Source organism: Lynx canadensis, chromosome D2, assembly GCF_007474595.2.
Source record: "Lynx canadensis isolate LIC74 chromosome D2, mLynCan4.pri.v2, whole genome shotgun sequence".
NCBI lineage: Eukaryota > Metazoa > Chordata > Mammalia > Carnivora > Felidae > Lynx > Lynx canadensis.
This window is the reverse complement of record NC_044313.2, coordinates 38,157,793-38,175,764: the sequence shown is the minus strand read 5'-3', so window position 1 is coordinate 38,175,764 and position 17,972 is coordinate 38,157,793. Positions and strand designations below refer to the sequence as shown.

The 17,972-nt window shown below is 41.8% G+C and overlaps 1 protein-coding gene across 4 annotated transcripts; it reads left to right on the top strand.

The window, feature by feature from the left end:
• The first annotated feature begins 897 nt into the window (after window positions 1-897).
• Window positions 898-16,680, top strand: ZNF239 (zinc finger protein 239). Of its 4 annotated transcripts, none has more exons than XM_030334731.1 (3): window positions 898-963; window positions 1,872-1,912; window positions 14,140-16,680. In XM_030334731.1, the coding sequence occupies exon 3, from the start codon at window positions 14,369-14,371 to the stop codon at window positions 15,620-15,622; it is 1,254 nt and encodes a 417-aa protein (XP_030190591.1). In that variant the 5' UTR covers window positions 898-963; window positions 1,872-1,912; window positions 14,140-14,368; the 3' UTR covers window positions 15,623-16,680. The 4 variants fall into 4 exon arrangements, with proteins under 4 accessions (XP_030190591.1, XP_030190592.1, XP_030190593.1 ...); XM_030334732.1 differs by having other exon boundaries at window positions 1,872-1,916; XM_030334733.1 differs by having other exon boundaries at window positions 1,789-1,912.
• The last annotated feature ends 1,292 nt before the right edge of the window (window positions 16,681-17,972 follow it).

Here is a 17,972-nt window from a genome sequence, read left to right as displayed (position 1 = left end):
TGGAAAGTTTCTGAAACACTTTAACCCCCTTTGCCTTCCTGGGGGCTTCCTCGAAAAGGGCTGTGGTTACTGGGTCCCTTTCATAAATGAGAAAACCAAGTTTTCAAGGGGAAAATTATTTGGAAACACAGGGGAATAATAAAGGGAATCAAGTGTGAATAACACGTGCTCTGGAACATTCAGAAAAAAAATCTGGACTTGAATCCATACTTTACCCTTATGATGAGACACTGAGTATGCTTCTTGAAACTTCTAAAATGTAAAAGCTGAAAAATGGGGTTACACCACCCTCCCTCGACAGTTCCTGGAACATCGTAGGCCCTCATGTTTGCCATATGAATGAACTTTGGAGCCAAGACGGTGAGGCCAAATAGCGTATATTCATTTCAAAATATTTTTAAGGGTAAAGACAAAATTACAGGTGATATCTTTACGTTCTTTTCACACCAGTAACACTTCAAAAACTAAGAACACTTCAATGGGTATTCCTAAAATAACTGACACACTTATAATAAAAAAATAATAATAATAAGGAGTGCCTGGGTGGCTCAGTCGGTTAGGCCTCAACTCCAGCTCAGGTTACACTCTCATCCTTTGTGAGCTGGAGCCTACGTAGGGCTCTGTGCTGGCAGCTCCAACCTTGGAGCCAACTTCGGATTCTTCTCTCCCTCTCTCTGTCCCTTCCCCTCTCACGCTCTCTCTCAAAATAAATAAACATTAAAAAGTTTTTTTTTTTAAATAGTAATAAGATAACTTAAACAAACTGGTCTCTAACCTCAAAGGCCGGCTACCCACTGAACCCCCGCAGCCGGGAACTGGCCCGGACCTTCGCCGGAAGTGTGCGCCGGAAGTGGGTACGACCGGCCCGCAGCTTTCTGGGACTTGTAGTTGGGGGCCCTTAGGCGCGGACGCGGGTCAGTCTCGGGAATACTGCGCTTGCAGGTGTAGGATTCCACGTGGGAGGTGAGACGCGCAGGACAGGCAACGCTGCGGGCAGGGAGGCATTCTGTGGTTGGGATGTGGGAGTGACGCGGTGGTGGCGCAGGACCGCTGAGACCCGAAAGCCTGGCTGGGCGGCTGTGAGAGGGCTAGCGACCAAGAGGAGGTGCGGCCCGGGACCGCACGTGTGGGGGTGTGGGGGTGGGGGGGGGGTGGAGGGGTGGATGGGGGGGTGGGAGTCGCGACCGCCTCTGTGTCCGCCTGGCCGGACCGCGATCACCTGACACTAAACGGCCCCCAGCGCAGAAGTGGCTGCGGCTCCGAGGGGCCCATCTCTCTCGCCCGGCTTAGCTCTGGCATTGGCCGGCCTGGAGGCTTCGAAGTTGGCCGTACCGGCCATTTCTGTGCCGGTGACTGGCCTTATTCCAGTGTTTGCGGTGGATGTTAGGCGACCGAGAGGGGCCCCTTTGAGAGACCTAGGTTTCTGTCCCCACAGCACTGTCCTCACACCCCAGAAATGAGGCAGGTCGGGGAAAGCGCCTCGGGTAGTGGAAATCCATTCTGAGGCCAAGCATCCAAGCTGAGAGCTCCTACTGCTCTTTCTAGAACTTCAGGACAGAAATCAGAATCCCTGAGGAAAGGGACACATCCTAGTGTTGCTGGGAGCAGCGGGATTTACTTACCTTCGTGGGTTTGGGGGAGAGGCTTGGCCTGTTCAATCCAAAGCCGTGTGGAGAGAGGTGAGGGAGGGGCAGCACGGAGAGACTAGAAAGAAAGCTCGGGAGATGGCGTGGGAAGGGCTACTGAAAAGGGGTTAGTAGCAGGAGCTCAGTAACTTTTTTCCTACAGTCTTGCTGGACTGGCTGATACAGACCTGCAAGGTGGACTTGATTTTCATGGCTGTTTCTCTTTCCCTGACGCCACTTTTCCAGGACGGTGACCTTCCAGAGAGGAGGAAATGACCTAGTGCCGGGTAGGTGAGTTGGGGTTTCTTCTCTGTGAAAATGCCATCTCTCTGAGAATGGACAGAACCTTTCTAGCTTGGAACAAAGAAAGAACATTAGCATGAATTGAGTGCTCATCTGGTGTCAGGTCCTGTCTTTGTTCTGTACGATCTTTTTATTGTCAGACGTCGGTGTGAGACCTAAAATATTGTATACATATGGGTGTAAGAACATTAATATGCTAAAGGCATATAGCTACCAGATGATGTCGCCAGAGTCTGAACAGGTGGCCGCTTACTTTAAATTCCACATCAGTTTTCACTGAACCACCCTAGCTCCATGAACTTGGCCCACTCCCCAGAGCACTGCGCTGTGCTCTCCCATTGAAAGAGTCCACACAGCGTCTTTGCCTGGTCCTCTCTCAAAGCCTCCCTTTTCCTGCCAAGGCATTTCACTCGCATTGAAAGTTATTCAGAGTTCTCACCTGTTCCAGCCAGTGCTAAGTGGTGTCAGGAGAACAAACAGAATTATAAATTGTGGTGCTTTTCTGCATGAGCACATTCTGTGTGTAAAAGAATACACATCTTAATAATAACCATTTATTAAACATTAAAAAGTTTGGTAAATGCCAGCACAGTTGTTACCAAATCACTCCCAGTAATACTTCTTAACCAAGCTGTTCATCAGAGTTACTGTGGTGGTTTTTAAGAATTCAGATTCATGGGGCGCCTCGGTGGCGCAGTCGGTTAAGCGTCCGACTTCAGCCAGGTCACGATCTCGCGGTCCGTGAGTTCGAGCCCCGCGTCAGCCTCTGGGCTGATGGCTCAGAGCCTGGAGCCTGTTTCTGATTCTGTGTCTCCCTCTCTGTCTGCCCCTCCCCCGTTCATGCTCTGTCTCTCTCTGTCCCAAAAATAAATAAACGTTGAAAAAAAAAATAAAAAAAAAAAAAAAAAAGAATTCAGACTCATAGACACTACCCTCACCCCAAACCTACTAAAAGGAGAGTTTCACTTTTTTTTTTCTTTAATCTTATTGGCCTCTGTACATCCAAAGATTTGTTGGATTTGTTGTGAGATATATCTCTATAAACTTAACGTGAACGTCATTAAGGTAGGTAAGATGGGTTATTTATCTTTTATGCTCTGGTTGCTTTGTTCCCTTCACCAACATACCTACATGTTTAATTGGTCCAATAAATTGTTAAATTACTGAGTAGTACTTTTGTAAAAACTGATTTCTCATTTGTCTCCATAAAACCATTCCTCGAAAGTTACCTCGAGGTTAACACTTAGAATCACAGAATGTTTGAAATGGGAGGGGTCCGCCAGCCCCCTCTCTGCCTTGGGACTGGCATTTTACAGAGAGCTCTAAATCTGAGGGAGCTGAAGGAAAGCACCATGTCCCCTGTTGCAGAAGCAGCAGAGTCAGAAGGAAACCCCATGTCTTCTAACTCTATGCTCTTCCCTCTCCATAACTAAACAGGTGAATTATATCAGAAGTTACTTGAATAAAATATCAGGCTGGATTTTAAGGAAGAAGTAATTGGTTCTTTGCACCACCACCAGAAAGACCATCTTTTTGCTTGGCAAATACAGTTCTTAGATACATAGGAAGAGACCATGAGCTCTTATAAAGATCTGTTTAGAGGACAGTAAGCTGCCCCAACGTCCTAAGAGCATGCCATCTCTGTGCCTTGAAAAGGAATTGAGGACTTCAAGGGAAATTAATGTGAATGAAACCCTGTGCTCTATATATTTTCCTTCCTTTTCCTCTACCTAGGCCCTGATGAAGATTATTTATCATGAAGTTGGGAATTGCTAATATAGTGGAATTTTGAAATTCTGGTATATATTAATAACTTTTGAATTTAAAGAAAGACTTTATTCCACCAATACTTATTGAGTGTTCTCTTATGTACCAGACATTGTCCTTGAGTCTGAAAGGCAGGAGTCCCAATTTAACCCCTCCCTCTGTGACCTTGAGTAAGTCACTTCACTATCATGAGCCTTGGTCTTCTCATCTGTAAAATTAGAGTGTTTACCTTGATGATCTCAAAGTTCACGTATACTTGTATCTTTTCATCATTCATTTAAGTTGAATGTGAATTTGTAACTATCATTTAGATCCCTAGTCAGTTGTGCTAGTTGCTGGGGATTTAAAGATTAGTTGAACATGGCCCCTATCCTTTAGAATCTTGTAGCCAATTTGGAAGACAGACTTTATAGCTATGGTAGAGATATGTGAAAAATACTATGAGATCTTGAAGAAGAGGCATTTAACTTATCCTCACGCTTCAGAAAGGCAGTTGTTGATTGTCTTGAAACTGAAAGGAGTTGCAAGATGAATGGAAGAAATAAAAGTCAGGACAGAAGCAGCATATAAAGGGCTATTCTAGATTACAGCATGACATTTGGTTAACTGCAGGTAATCTAGTCTGACGACAGCACTTGTCTACCTCCTGACTTCTGCATTACTGTTTTCCTGCCTCTGAGTAAATTGTTGGATCCAGCAAGGAGGGGCTCTGGAAAGGAAGTGGAAAGTTACATGATATAAATAGTTTTAAGGAGTTTGACATTTGTCAGGTGGGAACAGGAAACTGCTAGTCCCATGACCTTTCCCTTTGGTTAGCCTTCAGGATACTGAGTCTACCTTGGGTGTAATTCATTAGCTCCACTGATATCAGGGGAGACTGTTCATTATTCAGATTCCTTCCCCCAGCTTTGTCTTTGGCAGAACCACTATTTTCTTTCCCTTTATCACACTGATAACTTTCATGTGGCCCACTGTCCTACCATTTCTTATCCCGGAATCTTTACTCTACTGCAGAGTTAGTAGTCCATCAACATATCCTTTCCATTCTTGACATGGAATTCTCCCCACCACTTTATCTGTGGGATCTTAAAAAATTAGTAACTCAGTCTTTCAGTCTCTGGATTGAAAAATGACAAAACTGGTATTTTAAAGACGTGGTAAGGATTTATTGTGGTCTAGAATAAGAAACGGGGGCCTTACCTACGACGGTGGCAGTGAAATAAAGAAGAGGTAACACTTTGAAGGGAGATTTAGGAGAGAAGAGTTCATAAGATCTGAAGTGGTTTGAAATTGTTGAGGTAGGGCAGGAGTCTTAGACCATCCAGATGACTGAGTGGAAGGAAGATGGTTAAAAAATGAAAGGGGAAAAAAGATAATTGATGGACTTGAATTTCAAAAGGAAGAAGATTGAATCTAGAATGCGACGGGAGAGGTTAGCCTCATACATAAAGAAACCTTGTTCTCTGAGGTTGAGAAGAAAGTCTGGTTGAAAGGAGTGGCTAATCCTAATGCTTGACGTTCCCCTGGCCCCTGTCCTCACGGGTGTATGTATGGCACCCTGAGGCAGCAACCTCCACTTCTGCCGCTTTTCTTTCCCACCTTCACGCAGGAACTTGCAGGCTTCTTGAGCCCAATCTCATCTCTCTCTCTCCTCAGATACAGTGGAGACCTGAGAGCTTGGGAGGAAACTGCTGCCTTCCCTCATCATTACCTTCCACTGGTGACAAGTAGGGTAGTCCTATCGTTCCTGCAAGCGGCCTGGTTGTCTTCAGTTTCCTGAGGCACGAGTGGGTAGAGCCCCTTCAGCCTCAGGCCTGAGGTGTTGGAGTTCTGAAAGTTAGCAGGTTCTTCCCTGGCCCAGAGTTGAGCTGCTTCTGTGGCTTCACTTCGTTCTCATTTTATGTATATTCTGTCAGTCTGCTTTTTAGGTGTGGCCTGTAGGCTGGTGGCAGCCCACAGACGGCTTGTTACCAGTCTGCAAAGACACAAGGAGAGACACTGAGAGTGTTTAAAATAATTCAATATTTTAATAATAATTTAACAATTTAAAAATGGCTTCGGTATTTTCTATGTCTGGGTTTTTATTTTCTAGTAACTCTTTTTTATTGTATTTTACAAAAATGTGACAAGTCTGACATATTGGAAACTTTTTAAAAGAAAGTATTCCTTCACCAGAGGTAATTTGAGAAGTGTTGCTCCATCCACAGAACGCTGGAAGGAACCAGAGTCACTGTGAAGTTAACTAAATAAATGTTTGGACTCCTGTTAAATGACAGGCATTGCTTGAGGATGCAAGGATCAGACACCTCTCTGTTCTTAAGTAACATATATCTTAGTGGGGAGAGATGGTAAATAAGAAAGCAAATGAATAAATAAGAAAATGAGATAAGGCATAAATAGTGCAAAGAAATGAAAACAAAGAGAAGTGATAGTTTCTGGATGCTACTGTGGATTAGACCATCAAGGAAATGCTTCTCTGACGAGCGGTAGTTCAGCTGAGACCTGAATGAAAAGGAACCAGGTGTGTGTGGATGTGGGAAAAGAATGTTCTGGGCAGAGGGGACAGCCAGTTTAAAGGCCCTAAGTTGGGATAGGTTTGATGTTGTCAAGGACCTGCAAGGTCACTGCGGCCAAGTATGACACGTAGGGAGGAGTGACTTGGGTTGAGGTTGGAGAAGTGACAGGACCCCAGTCTGTGAAGCTTTGCAGACTAAGATGAAGGGTCTGGATTTTACTCGATGTCCGTTGCAAACCTTTGGAGGGTTTCCTGCCTGATGTGATGTTTTAAAAGATCACCCTGGCTACTATGTGGAAAATTCATTGTGTGCGGTAGCAAGTGTGGAAGCAGAGAGACAAATTGGGAGGTTGGTACAATTCAGACTTAATATGGCTGTGCTCATAATCATAATCTCCAAGGTGGAGAGAAGTGAGTAGATTCTGATGTGTTTTAGAGATAGAATCGATAGGACTTGGTATGGATAAAATGTGAGGAAGAGAGGAGAGAATCAAAATGACTTCTAGGACTTTGACTTCAGCAACTGGGTGGGTTGTGTGGCCATTTACTAAAATGAGGACCCCTAGGCAAAAGCAGATGTTGATGGAGATTTTTAGGAGCAAGAGTTCCACTGGGGCCTATTAAATTTTAAGTGCCTCCTAGACATCCAAGTGCAGATGTTAAGTAGGATTTGGAGTGTAGAGGTAAGGGGAAACATTGCTGGAGGTAAATATTTGGGAATACCTAAGGATAGTATTTTATGGTATGTGTATATGTGCTATTTTCTTTTTTCCAGGAACGTTCAACTACTCAGTTTAGAAGTAGAAAGAACATGATTGATAGGACTAGGGAAAGACTTGAAATCAGAAGTATACTTTGGGGGGGAAAAAAAAAGAAGTATACTTTGGCTGGGAGGAAAAAAAAGGAAGAGTTAGCAGCTGGTGCTCTTGATAAAAGAGGTGTGATGGAAGAGAAAGAGCAGAAAGAACAGGAAGATGTTTTTAAAGAGTAGGATAGTAAGAGATTAATATTTTAAAAGCAGGGTGGTCCATATAGCAAAATGGCCCTGGTTATGGTTATTGAGTTTGAAGAAATGAGGCAGAGATGATTAGCACCAAAGTAGTTAAGAAACGTGAAGTTAGAGTGTTTAGCAAATTGTTCTCTTGGGTGTTGAGATTATCAGGATAATGATAGGAATGGGTGGAAAAGACAACTCAGCAATGTCGTGAGATGACAGTGACAAGGAAAGATTCAGTAACTGGACAGCTTAAGCTTGGGTGAGTTATGGACAGGAAGGGAAGGATTTGGATAAAAATAGCAAAGTGGATGAGAAGAGAAAGTTGTTCCAACAAAACTTGACTTAAATGACTCATATCCCTGAACTATACTCTTCTGTACCCTTCTTACCTTGTCCAGTGCTACCAACCCCACATTCCTTCCAAGGCATTTGTGCAAATGGTTGCCAGTCGAGGAGAAATGTGCTTAATGTTTTAGAAGCTAGTAACATTCAAGGATGTTTCTTGGGGCTTCACTGAGGAAGGGCAAGGCTGTCTGGACTCTGCTCAGAGGAAGCTGCACTGAGCTGTGACGCTGGAGAACCACAGTTGGTCTCCATAGGTAAGAACATGAGCCTGGACACCTGCCTATTAGAATCTTTGTTTCTTCAAATTTAAATAGTGATGGGGCCCCAGGGGTGTAGTTTAGGAATTGATGTTTCCTAATTTTTTTTTTTATTTTTTTTTGGCACAAAGGATGTTTCTGGTTATTCTATGCAGCCAAAGAATTTGGCTTGTTAAGAATTGGAGAATGTAGGGGCGCCTGGGTGCTTCAGTTGGTTAAGCATCTGAATCTTGGCTTCAGCTCAGGTCATGATCTCACAGTTCATGAATTCGAGTCCACATTGGGCTCTCGTCTGACAGTATGGAGCCTGCTTGGGATTCTCTCTCTCCCTCTCTGCCCCTCTTCTGCTGACATGCGTGCTCGCTCGTTCTCTCTCTCTCAAAATAAATAAATAAACTTTAAATTAAAAAAAAAGAATTGGAGAATGTAGCTTTACTGAGTTATCTTAAAAACCATATCCCTTATAAAATCATCCCTTGGGACTGAATTTGCTTTCTGTACAGTTACCCGATCCTTCTTGTCTCCCAGTTGTGATCTCTCAGACCAAGGTGAAGATCATTATATAATGGAAAATAAACTCCAAAGGAATCAGTTAGGCATCATGGCAGATTATAAGCCCAGGCTAATTCATGAAAGAGGAGTCCCTTTTTTAATATTCCCGGAGTTCTTTCTGAAGTTCTCTGGTCTGTGGAGAAAGCTAAGGCCTCAAAGGATAGTGTCCACATACTGATCTCCCTTTTTCTAGTCACTTACTCCCCCCCCCCCCACTTCCTTTTCAGAAGTTTGTGGTCTTTCCCATTTACACTGACCTTCTTATCTGAACTCTTGTCTTTTCCCACATTTTCCCCACACTGGCCTTGTACTATCTCCGCTTGACTTTATTTTCATTAAATATCCCTTGCCCTACAATGTCTAGTTTCCATTGCTTCTTTTCTTACACATTCAGGGATTTATCCATCTCCCCTTCTGAATAGAAGAAAATACTTTTGATGAGACAAAATTTCATACCATAAAGTAAAATATGGATATAACTGACAGTTTTTCTCAAAAAACATTTTGACTGCTTAAATCAAAGAAGGTAAACATTTTTGATATAATAATTCATTTTTAGGTATCTACTGTAAGGAAATAATCAGTACTCCAACTGAAAATCATGGAGAATGATAAGTCATTATAGAATTATTTAAAATACTGAAGGGACACCTGGGTGACTCAGTCAGTTAAGCATTCAACTCTTGATTTTGGCTCAGGTCATGATCTCATGGTTCATGAGTTTGAGCCCTGCATCAGTCTCTGTGCTGGCAGTGCAGAACCTGCTTGGGATTCTCTCTCTCCCTCTTTCTGTGACCCTCTCCCACTTGTTCTCTCTTTCTCAAAATAAATAAATAAATAGATAGATAGATAGATAGATAGATAAAATGAAATAGTGAAAAAATTACCAAACATATCAGAAGGTGTTGGTTATACAAATTATAGTGGAACATATAAGAGAAAAATGTGTACCCATTAAAAAATTCAATGATAAAAAATTTTTAGGGGCGCTTGGGTGGCTCAGTCAGTTGAGTATCTGACTCTTGATTTTGGTTCAGGTCATGGTCCTAGGGTCATGGAATTGAGTCCGATGTGGGGCTCCATGGAGCCTGCTTAGGCTTCTCTCTCTCTCTGTCCCTCTCTCCCACTTGTGTTCTGTCTCTAAAATAAAAAAAAAAAAAATGTTTTAAATAATTTTAAATGTTTGTTTATTTATTTTGAGAGAGAGAGTGAGCATGGTGAGGCGGAGAGAGGGAGAGAGAGAATCCCAAGCAGCCTCCACACTCAGCACTCAGTGTGGAGCCTGACACAAGTTTCGATCTCTTGAACTGCTAGATCATGACCTGAGCCAAAATCAAGAGTTGATGCTTAACCGACTGAGCCACCCAGGCGCCCCCACAAAAGGCTTTTTCACAGATGTAAGATACATATATACTTACTAGATTAAACCATGTGAAATTGCCATCCCGTAGTAAAAACAGGCATTGTACAAAACCACCAAAAAGAAATAGCCGGTAATAATGGCTATCAGGGTTTTTTTCCTGCCTCTGTCCACATGGTTCTCTTCCCTCAGTGACTATGGCTCTTGAACCATTATTTTCAACTAAACCTGGGAGGTGAGGCAAGCACCACAGAGTGAAGAAGTCCCTGTAAGTAGTGAGAGGCCTGTGCTTTCATTTTCTTTATATAAACATAATGCCTGTGCTCTATGCTTCCAGTTTCAGTCTCAATGCTAGGTCAGTCTAGTTTTAGTATAGTATCTCAGTATAGTTTAGTATGGTATCTCAGTATAGTTTTAATGTTTATTATAATATACTGCTAATTTTCAGTTTATCAGTATTTTATATTTTATATTGACTTATTTAAATCATAAATGAGGATTTAGCTCTTTTACATTATTTTCCCCAACATTCATCCACGATTAATGCTTACATTGCTTTGACTTCATAACGCTTGTTCCCTGCAGGGTAAAGTAGTGTACTATAATTACAGTTCCTTTTTTTTTTTTTTTTTTCTTTTCCTTTCCTAAAGCTAATGCTTGCTTTTTAAAAAAAATTTTTTTTTTCAATGTTTATTTATTTTTGGGACAGAGAGAGACAGAGCATGAACGGGGGAGGGGCAGTGAGAGAGAGGGAGACACAGAATCGGAAACAGGCTCCAGGCTCTGAGCCATGAGCCCAGAGCCTGACGCGGGGCTCGAACTCACGGACCGCGAGATTGTGACCTGGCTGAAGTCGGACGCTTAACCGACTGCGCCACCCAGGCGCCCCTAATGCTTGCTTTTTAAAGTATTTTATTTGGGGTGATTTTCCATGCTGTTTTATAGTGGCTTGGTTAATTATTATAGTTTTCTCTTATGTAACAACAGTCGATTCAACTCGTCTATTTTATTGACTTCTTTGCTCACTGCAATTTCTTGTATTGTGTATCATCTTCTTCACAATCACTTTTCCTCCAAATGGAAGATAATGCTCAATTATTTCAGGCTTCCAGTATTGTTTATTGATAGTTCGGTGTTAATATATTAATTCTCATTTATTTGCACACAACCTGCCATTTCTGTCTGGATGCTTGTGTGTTTTCTGGTATTTTTTTTTCCTTGAAGTCCTGAAGTTTCACATACAATTTTTAGCATTCAGTGAGCACTGAATTGTGAATTCTAAGAAATATTTTTATCTGTTACTGCTTTGATCATTTCTCTCCCTCCCTTCAGTCTTCACCATATTCACGGAACTACTACAAAATGGGCTTTTAGGGGCGCCTGGGTGGCGCAGTCAGTTAAGCGTCCGACTTCAGCCAGGTCACGATCTCGCAGTCCGTGAGTTCGAGCCCCGCGTCAGGCTCTGGGCTGATGGCTCAGAGCCTGGAGCCTGTTTCCGATTCTGTGTCTCCCTCTCTCTTTGCCCCTCCCCCGTTCATGCTCTGTCTCTCTCTGTCCCAAAAATAAATAAACGTTGAAAAAAAAACCAAAAAACAAAATGGGCTTTTACTTTTATCTTTCCATCTGTCTCTTTTTTTACTCTGCATTCTAGGAGAATCCCTCAGTCTTCCATCTTAGCCATGTGTTCATTTTGCTTCTCGACCCATTGAGATCGTAGACCTTAGGATCAGACAGCTTGACGGTAGCTGTGACATAAGTTACTTAACCTTTTCAACCTTGGGTTTCCTCATGTGTAGAATGGATGTCATAAGAGTTCCTCTTACATAAGATTGTGCAACTAGTGCCTGAGTATTTCAAATGGGCATGTAATCCTTTTCAGTCCTTTTATTAATTTGAAAGAATTCTGATTATTTTTCATAGCAATGTGTTTATATTTTATTAGATTATGTTGTTTTTCTAGATGCGATATCCTCTCAGATTTCTCTAGGATTTTAATTACGTACCTTTTAAATTCTGTTTCCTCTGGTCATTATTTCTTGAGTTTATGCCAGTCTTCATTTATGTTAGTTTTCTGCTTTTTTTTTTTTTTTTTTTTTTGTCTGCTTATATTGTTTTTATTGTCTCATTTTTTTTTTCAAAAGGCTTATGTTCACAGTATGACACTGGAGTATGTATCCTCAGCTGATGCTTGGCCCTCTTTGGTGCATGCATGCTGTACTTATAGAGGACACCTCTGCTGATTGGGTTTGAGACAGATATAAGAATCCAGATGGTGGGTGGTTGTAAACCCCTTTTTTAAGGTTGCCTTTTCAGTGCAAAATTACCTGGGATGTGCCCTGCTTCTCAATCTCTAGCTCTGAGGTATCTCTCTTATCAGAAATCCGACTTCAAGGGTTACCTCGAGCCTTATTCTGGGCACATGTGGAGTCACTTGCTTCTTTTTGTACTTTAATCAACCCTTTCATTGTGCAGGTTCAGTATTACCTCAACTTCTGCTTTTCTCTCCAGCCCAAATAATACTATTAGGAGTTTTTCTTTGGCAGACCATTTATTTTGTTCTTGAGGCTTTCTGTGGGGCCACTACCCTTAGCCACCCAATGTTTCATTTTTTTGTAGGGAAGAGGGTGCTTGGGAGAGTGGTGCTGATAATGGCAACAACTTGTCCAGCCATTAGAAATGCATAACATTAGGGGCGCCTCGGTGGCTCAGTGGGTTAAGTGTCCGACTTCAGCTCAGGTCATGATCTCGCGGTCTGTGAGTTTGAGCCCCACGTCAGGCTCTGTGCTGACATCTCAGAGCCTGGAGCCTGCTTCGGATTCTGTGTCTCCCTCTCTGGCCCTTCCCCTCTTGAACTCTGTCTCTCTCTCTCTCTGTCTCTCTCCAAAGTAGATAAACAAAACTAAAAAAAAAAAAAAGAAAAGAAATAAATGCCTAACATGAATTAATAAACATGTTTCCAGGGTAAACCTCTCTTTACAACTGTTGATTCTGAGTTTGGAATTTGAATTTCTAGGATTTGTTGAGATCTTAGTCTTTTGGAAGCCCTTTTCTCTGTATGTGATTTGAGCTGTGCATTTGGGTTTTGGTTTTTTTGTTTGTTTATTTGTTTTTGGTTTTTGTTTTGTTTTGCTTTGTTTTTTGGTTTTTTTTGGATTCTCCATCAGTTCTCATTCATCTGCTCTGTATCATCTAGGAGCTTCTCAACATTTTTATTCTGCTAATTGTGGCCTATTTTTACAAGACTATTGTGGACTTCTTTTTTGTCACCTCAGTGTAATATTAAGATACTCACTCTAATTGTTTTGATGAACATACATACTAGTAAGTCTAAAATCTACATTCCTGGAACAGTTCTCTCTCAGGAGTTCCAGGCCCATATTACTGAACAGTACAAGAACAGCACCACAAATTAAACAAGGCAAAGTTTGTGTTTTTTATTGGTCCCCACTTTCCCATTCCAGCCTGTCTTACCAAGTACACCCCCATACCTGGTCAATTCAAGTAAGGAACTTAAGGATCCTGCTGGGTGCCTCCTTCCCCTCCTAAGTTTAGTCAGTCATCATGTGATTTACAATGAATTTCTCCCTTTGTCTTGATAACCATCCTTATCACTTTGCTTCTGATTTGCTGCAGCAATTGTTTCTCTACCTAAAGTTTTGCTTATTTCTGATGGTGTTTAAAATCACAAAATCAGGTATTTTGCTCCCCATTGAAGTCCTTTAAATCCCTGAGGGTTGTAATCCTAAATCCTTCTGGCTCCTGCCTTCCTCTTCAGGGCACACTTTTTACCACTGTCACCTGTTTTATATCCTCCACAAGGAGTTGTGTATAGTTTTCTGGAGCATGTCATATTTTCTCTGCATTTTCACTTTTCCCCCTCCCCTTCCATTTGCTCCCAGAAATCTTCCCCAAGGTTTGGGTTGAATGCCTGTACTCTGTGCTCCCATGACTGGTTGTGCGTGCATCTGTTGTCATACTTACGGTTATCACTGTTGATACTGTCTTTCTTCCTAGTAGGCTCTAGCTTGTTAAGCAGAAGAATTTCTATTTTCTTCTTTGTATCCCCAGCACCTTTTAAAGTGGGTTACCAATTTAAATGCAAATTTAATTAAAGTACAATGAAGTAAAGTGAAATGAAATGTTATTTGTGACAAGGACACATTCATTGCCTATGCAAGGTTAGGGGAAGAACAGTTGTTTTTTTTTGTTTGTTTGTTTGTTTAAAAGCTGAGACAAGATTTCTGCCTTGTGTAGCTAAGCCTTCTCTCCTTCTGACATTAACCCAAAGGACATGACTATAAGGACGAGACTGAACCTTTTCCTAGTTACTAAATCTTCAAGCATTAGGCATTCTAGTTCCAAAATCTTGAAATCTACTCTTTGTATGTTCTTATCACTGAATTCTCTTTGTTCCCTAGGAGATTTGAATGAAAATTCTATGGAGAATCTTCAAGAAAAAAGACTTAGGGATCTATTACCTAGGGGCTTTTCTGCTGGCCAGTTTTAGAAGATATGGCCAGCACAATAACAGAGTCAGGATTGTATTGTGAATCTTCCAGGAGAAGGGTACAGGAATCCTGAACTAGATTGTTCCCTTTGTCAGAAGTAGGGAAAAGCATCTTCTGTATTTCTAGAAACAAGAGCAGTATGGTGACTCTTCAAAGTGATGATTATAAAAACATGGCAAGTGAAGAATATTTGTCTTTGAAAGTCCCAAGCCAAGTGGCCACAAAGGGCTCCTCAGTGACTTTCTGCAAAAATGAGCCCCAGGATCCTCAGAAAAGTAAAAGTCTGTTTATAACTGAAGAAGGCACTGAGAGAAAAGTCTTGGGAGGAGAAAGTCCTCCCACGGACCATTGTTCAGAGAACCTTCAAATTAAACTTTTGTCTGATGTAACAGAACTGGTCTCGCCATTGGTCAGTGGTGAGGCGACTTGCCAGAATGGCCAGTTGAGAGAATCTTTGGATCACTTTGACTGTAACTGCAAAGACATTTGTGGTTGGAAATCACAAGTGGTCGGTCGTAGTCATCGGAGAGCTCATACAGAGGAGAAACCCTGTAACCATTACAACTGCAGGAAAAGACATAACAGCTCAGGCAGTAATCCGTGTGAGAAAATCCACACTGCAGAGAAGCTACACAGAAGTAGTCAGTGTGGTAAGGACTTCAGCGAGCGCTCAGAACTACTACTTCATCAAAGACGCCACGCAGAAGAAAAGCCCTACAAATGTGAGCAGTGTGGGAAGGGCTTCACGAGGAGCTCCAGTCTCCTCATCCATCGAGCAGTCCACACGGATGAGAAACCCTATAAGTGTGACAAGTGCGGAAAAGGCTTCACAAGGAGTTCAAGTCTGCTCATTCATCACGCAGTCCATACAGGCGAGAAGCCTTATAAATGTGACAAGTGCGGGAAGGGCTTTAGTCAGAGCTCCAAACTGCACATTCATCAACGAGTGCACACTGGCGAGAAGCCCTATGAGTGTGGGGAGTGTGGTATGAGCTTCAGTCAGCGCTCCAACCTGCACATCCACCAGCGAGTCCACACTGGGGAGAGGCCCTACAAATGTGGGGAATGTGGGAAGGGCTTCAGTCAGAGTTCGAACCTTCACATTCACCGGTGCATACACACAGGTGAGAAGCCCTTCCAGTGCTACGAATGTGGGAAGGGCTTTAGCCAGAGCTCTGATCTCCGCATCCATCTCAGAGTCCACACTGGAGAGAAGCCCTATCACTGTGGCAAGTGTGGGAAGGGATTTAGCCAGAGCTCAAAACTCCTCATCCACCAGAGAGTGCATACTGGAGAGAAGCCCTATGAGTGCAGCAAGTGTGGGAAGGGCTTCAGCCAGAGCTCCAACCTCCACATCCACCAGCGGGTTCATAGGAAAGATCCTATTAAATAAGGTCTACTGGAAAGACTTAAACATTTTTAATATCACTCTTCCCTTTATATTCTCAGGAGAGAGATCATAGGTTATTCAGATATGTTCCCTCACTGAAATTTATTCATTCATTTAAAGTATTTAAGTACCAAGCACTTTGTCATGCTATTCAGAGAACCGATTGTTCTGGTTCCTCGGATGGGTAGAGTGAAATATCTGTACTTTGCAGTTCAACCAGTGTTATTAGAACTGTATATCCTACCCCGCATTTTTAAGTGCAAAAAACTTTATATTTGTGCAAGCAGAACATGTTTCCCCTTGTTCACATTCTGAGAAATTGAAACTCTGGTTTCTCTTCAAATCATGTGCCTTGTGTTTTTCCTATTTCCTTCCAGCCTTGATGAGCTCTCTCTGAACTGTGATTGCACGTGTTAGTTTTAGGTCAAGGGAGTGAGTGGTGGGAGATACTATGGGCATGAAATCTCTTGTGTTTATGAAAAAAAATATACCAACAGTGTGTGGCCACGTGGCAGGTGGTAGAGAGGAGCTACTTGTGTGGTACACCCCATACACTGTTTTACAGAATATTGAACCCACCCCCCTAAGGCAGCTGCCTAGGAACAGAAGTAGTTCTTTTTCCTGGGTGCGGCTGGTCTATTGGGGTTCTTCCAGATCTCACCACTTCAGATGACCCCCCACCACCAAACTAAAGCCAAATAGGGTACATATACCATGTTGAAACATAGCAGAAATGAAATATATCTAAATGTATTTAATTCCTCACTACCTCATTTCCTTAATTTTCTTCAGCACTCATGTCTGCGCTAAGCAAAACAAAGGAGTCCAGAGAGAAAATTTCTAGTATTTTTCTCTTTGGGCTTATCTCTTGTTTTAATATTTGCTGTACCCCCCAAAAGCCATTTGTTTTCACAGAATCCCCAGCCTGTTTAGGTCTCACTATAGATCTAGAAGTCTGATTTATAAAATTATTCTTATATTTGGCTGAAAGTACTTCACATAAAAATAGCTATATGGGGCACCTGGGTGGCTCAGTTGGTTAAGCCTCCGACTCCACTCAGGTCATGATCTCACATTTTGTGAGTTTGAACCCCATGAGAGGCTGTGTGCTGACTGCTCCGAGCCTGGAGCCTGTTTTCAGATTCTGTGTCTCCCTCTCTCTCTCTGCCCCTCCCTGCTCACACTCTGTCTCTCTCAAAAATAAATAAATGTGAAAAAAAATAGCTATATAAAAACATTTTAACCTATTTGGAGAGTATGTTTGGGATGACCAGGCTTAAAATATGCAATGTATCACATATAATTCACTTGCAGTGTGAAGCTAGGACACTTCAAAGAGACATTTGTCCCCTAGAAGTTGATACAAGAAGCGGAAGCAACAGTTGAAAGAAAAGTGATTATGTACATAACTAAAGTGAAATTTGCTATACAATGAGCAGCCCTCATTTTCTCACTAATGGTTAATGATTCCTCAAGCAGTTCTCAGGTGGTTACCTAGTGTTTCATACCCCAGTTTTTCACCAATAACTAGTATCCATATATGAAAAATATGCTTACTTATTAGCTTGAGAACATGGGGTTATAACTAATATATCCTGACCAAGGTAAGCTGAAGTAGTTAACTGGACATAGATAACAGGAAAAGTATACATTAATTTTGGGGAAACAGCTCATCTCTATTAAGGAATAAAGAAGAGAGATTAAGACATTTGCCTTTAAGAGATAGTTCCAGAATATTTGACTCCACCCTTGAGTAAGCGTTCCATATGCAATGATTAGGGTGATGATTAAGCATCTGCCCTTTAGCCATTCCATAATGTCTCACTTGTTTGGGTACTCTAAGGCAACATCACAAATGATGTGATTCTGTTTCACCAATCTCTAGAATAATGAATGAATGCCTCTCATTCCTTCTACCCTCATAGATCATACCTGAGTATCTATTCAGGATTTCACTCTTTGTCACATATGTCTTCTAACTCCCTGATATATGGAATCTAACTGGGGTTTGGAGCCAAATATGATCACAAGAACCTGTGTGTTTTGAGGATAGAGGGAGGTCGGAAGTCCAAATCTCAAATGGTTATAAAATATCTTATTTTTCCAAATTTCCTTTTATACATAACTTATGATATCAATTTTTTTAACTATGTTTAGTTTTTACTATTTTCTTTTAAGCATCATCTTCCTTAATACAATTGAAATATGATCAGAGTCCTTGGGAAGCATTTCACGGATTATGGGAAAGAAGTTTGTGGAAAAGAGGGATTTATTTACATGTGAAAATACAGGGGGAACAACAGGGGATATGTCACATTTCATCAGATCTTAAGAAACCATCGATTGTGAAAAA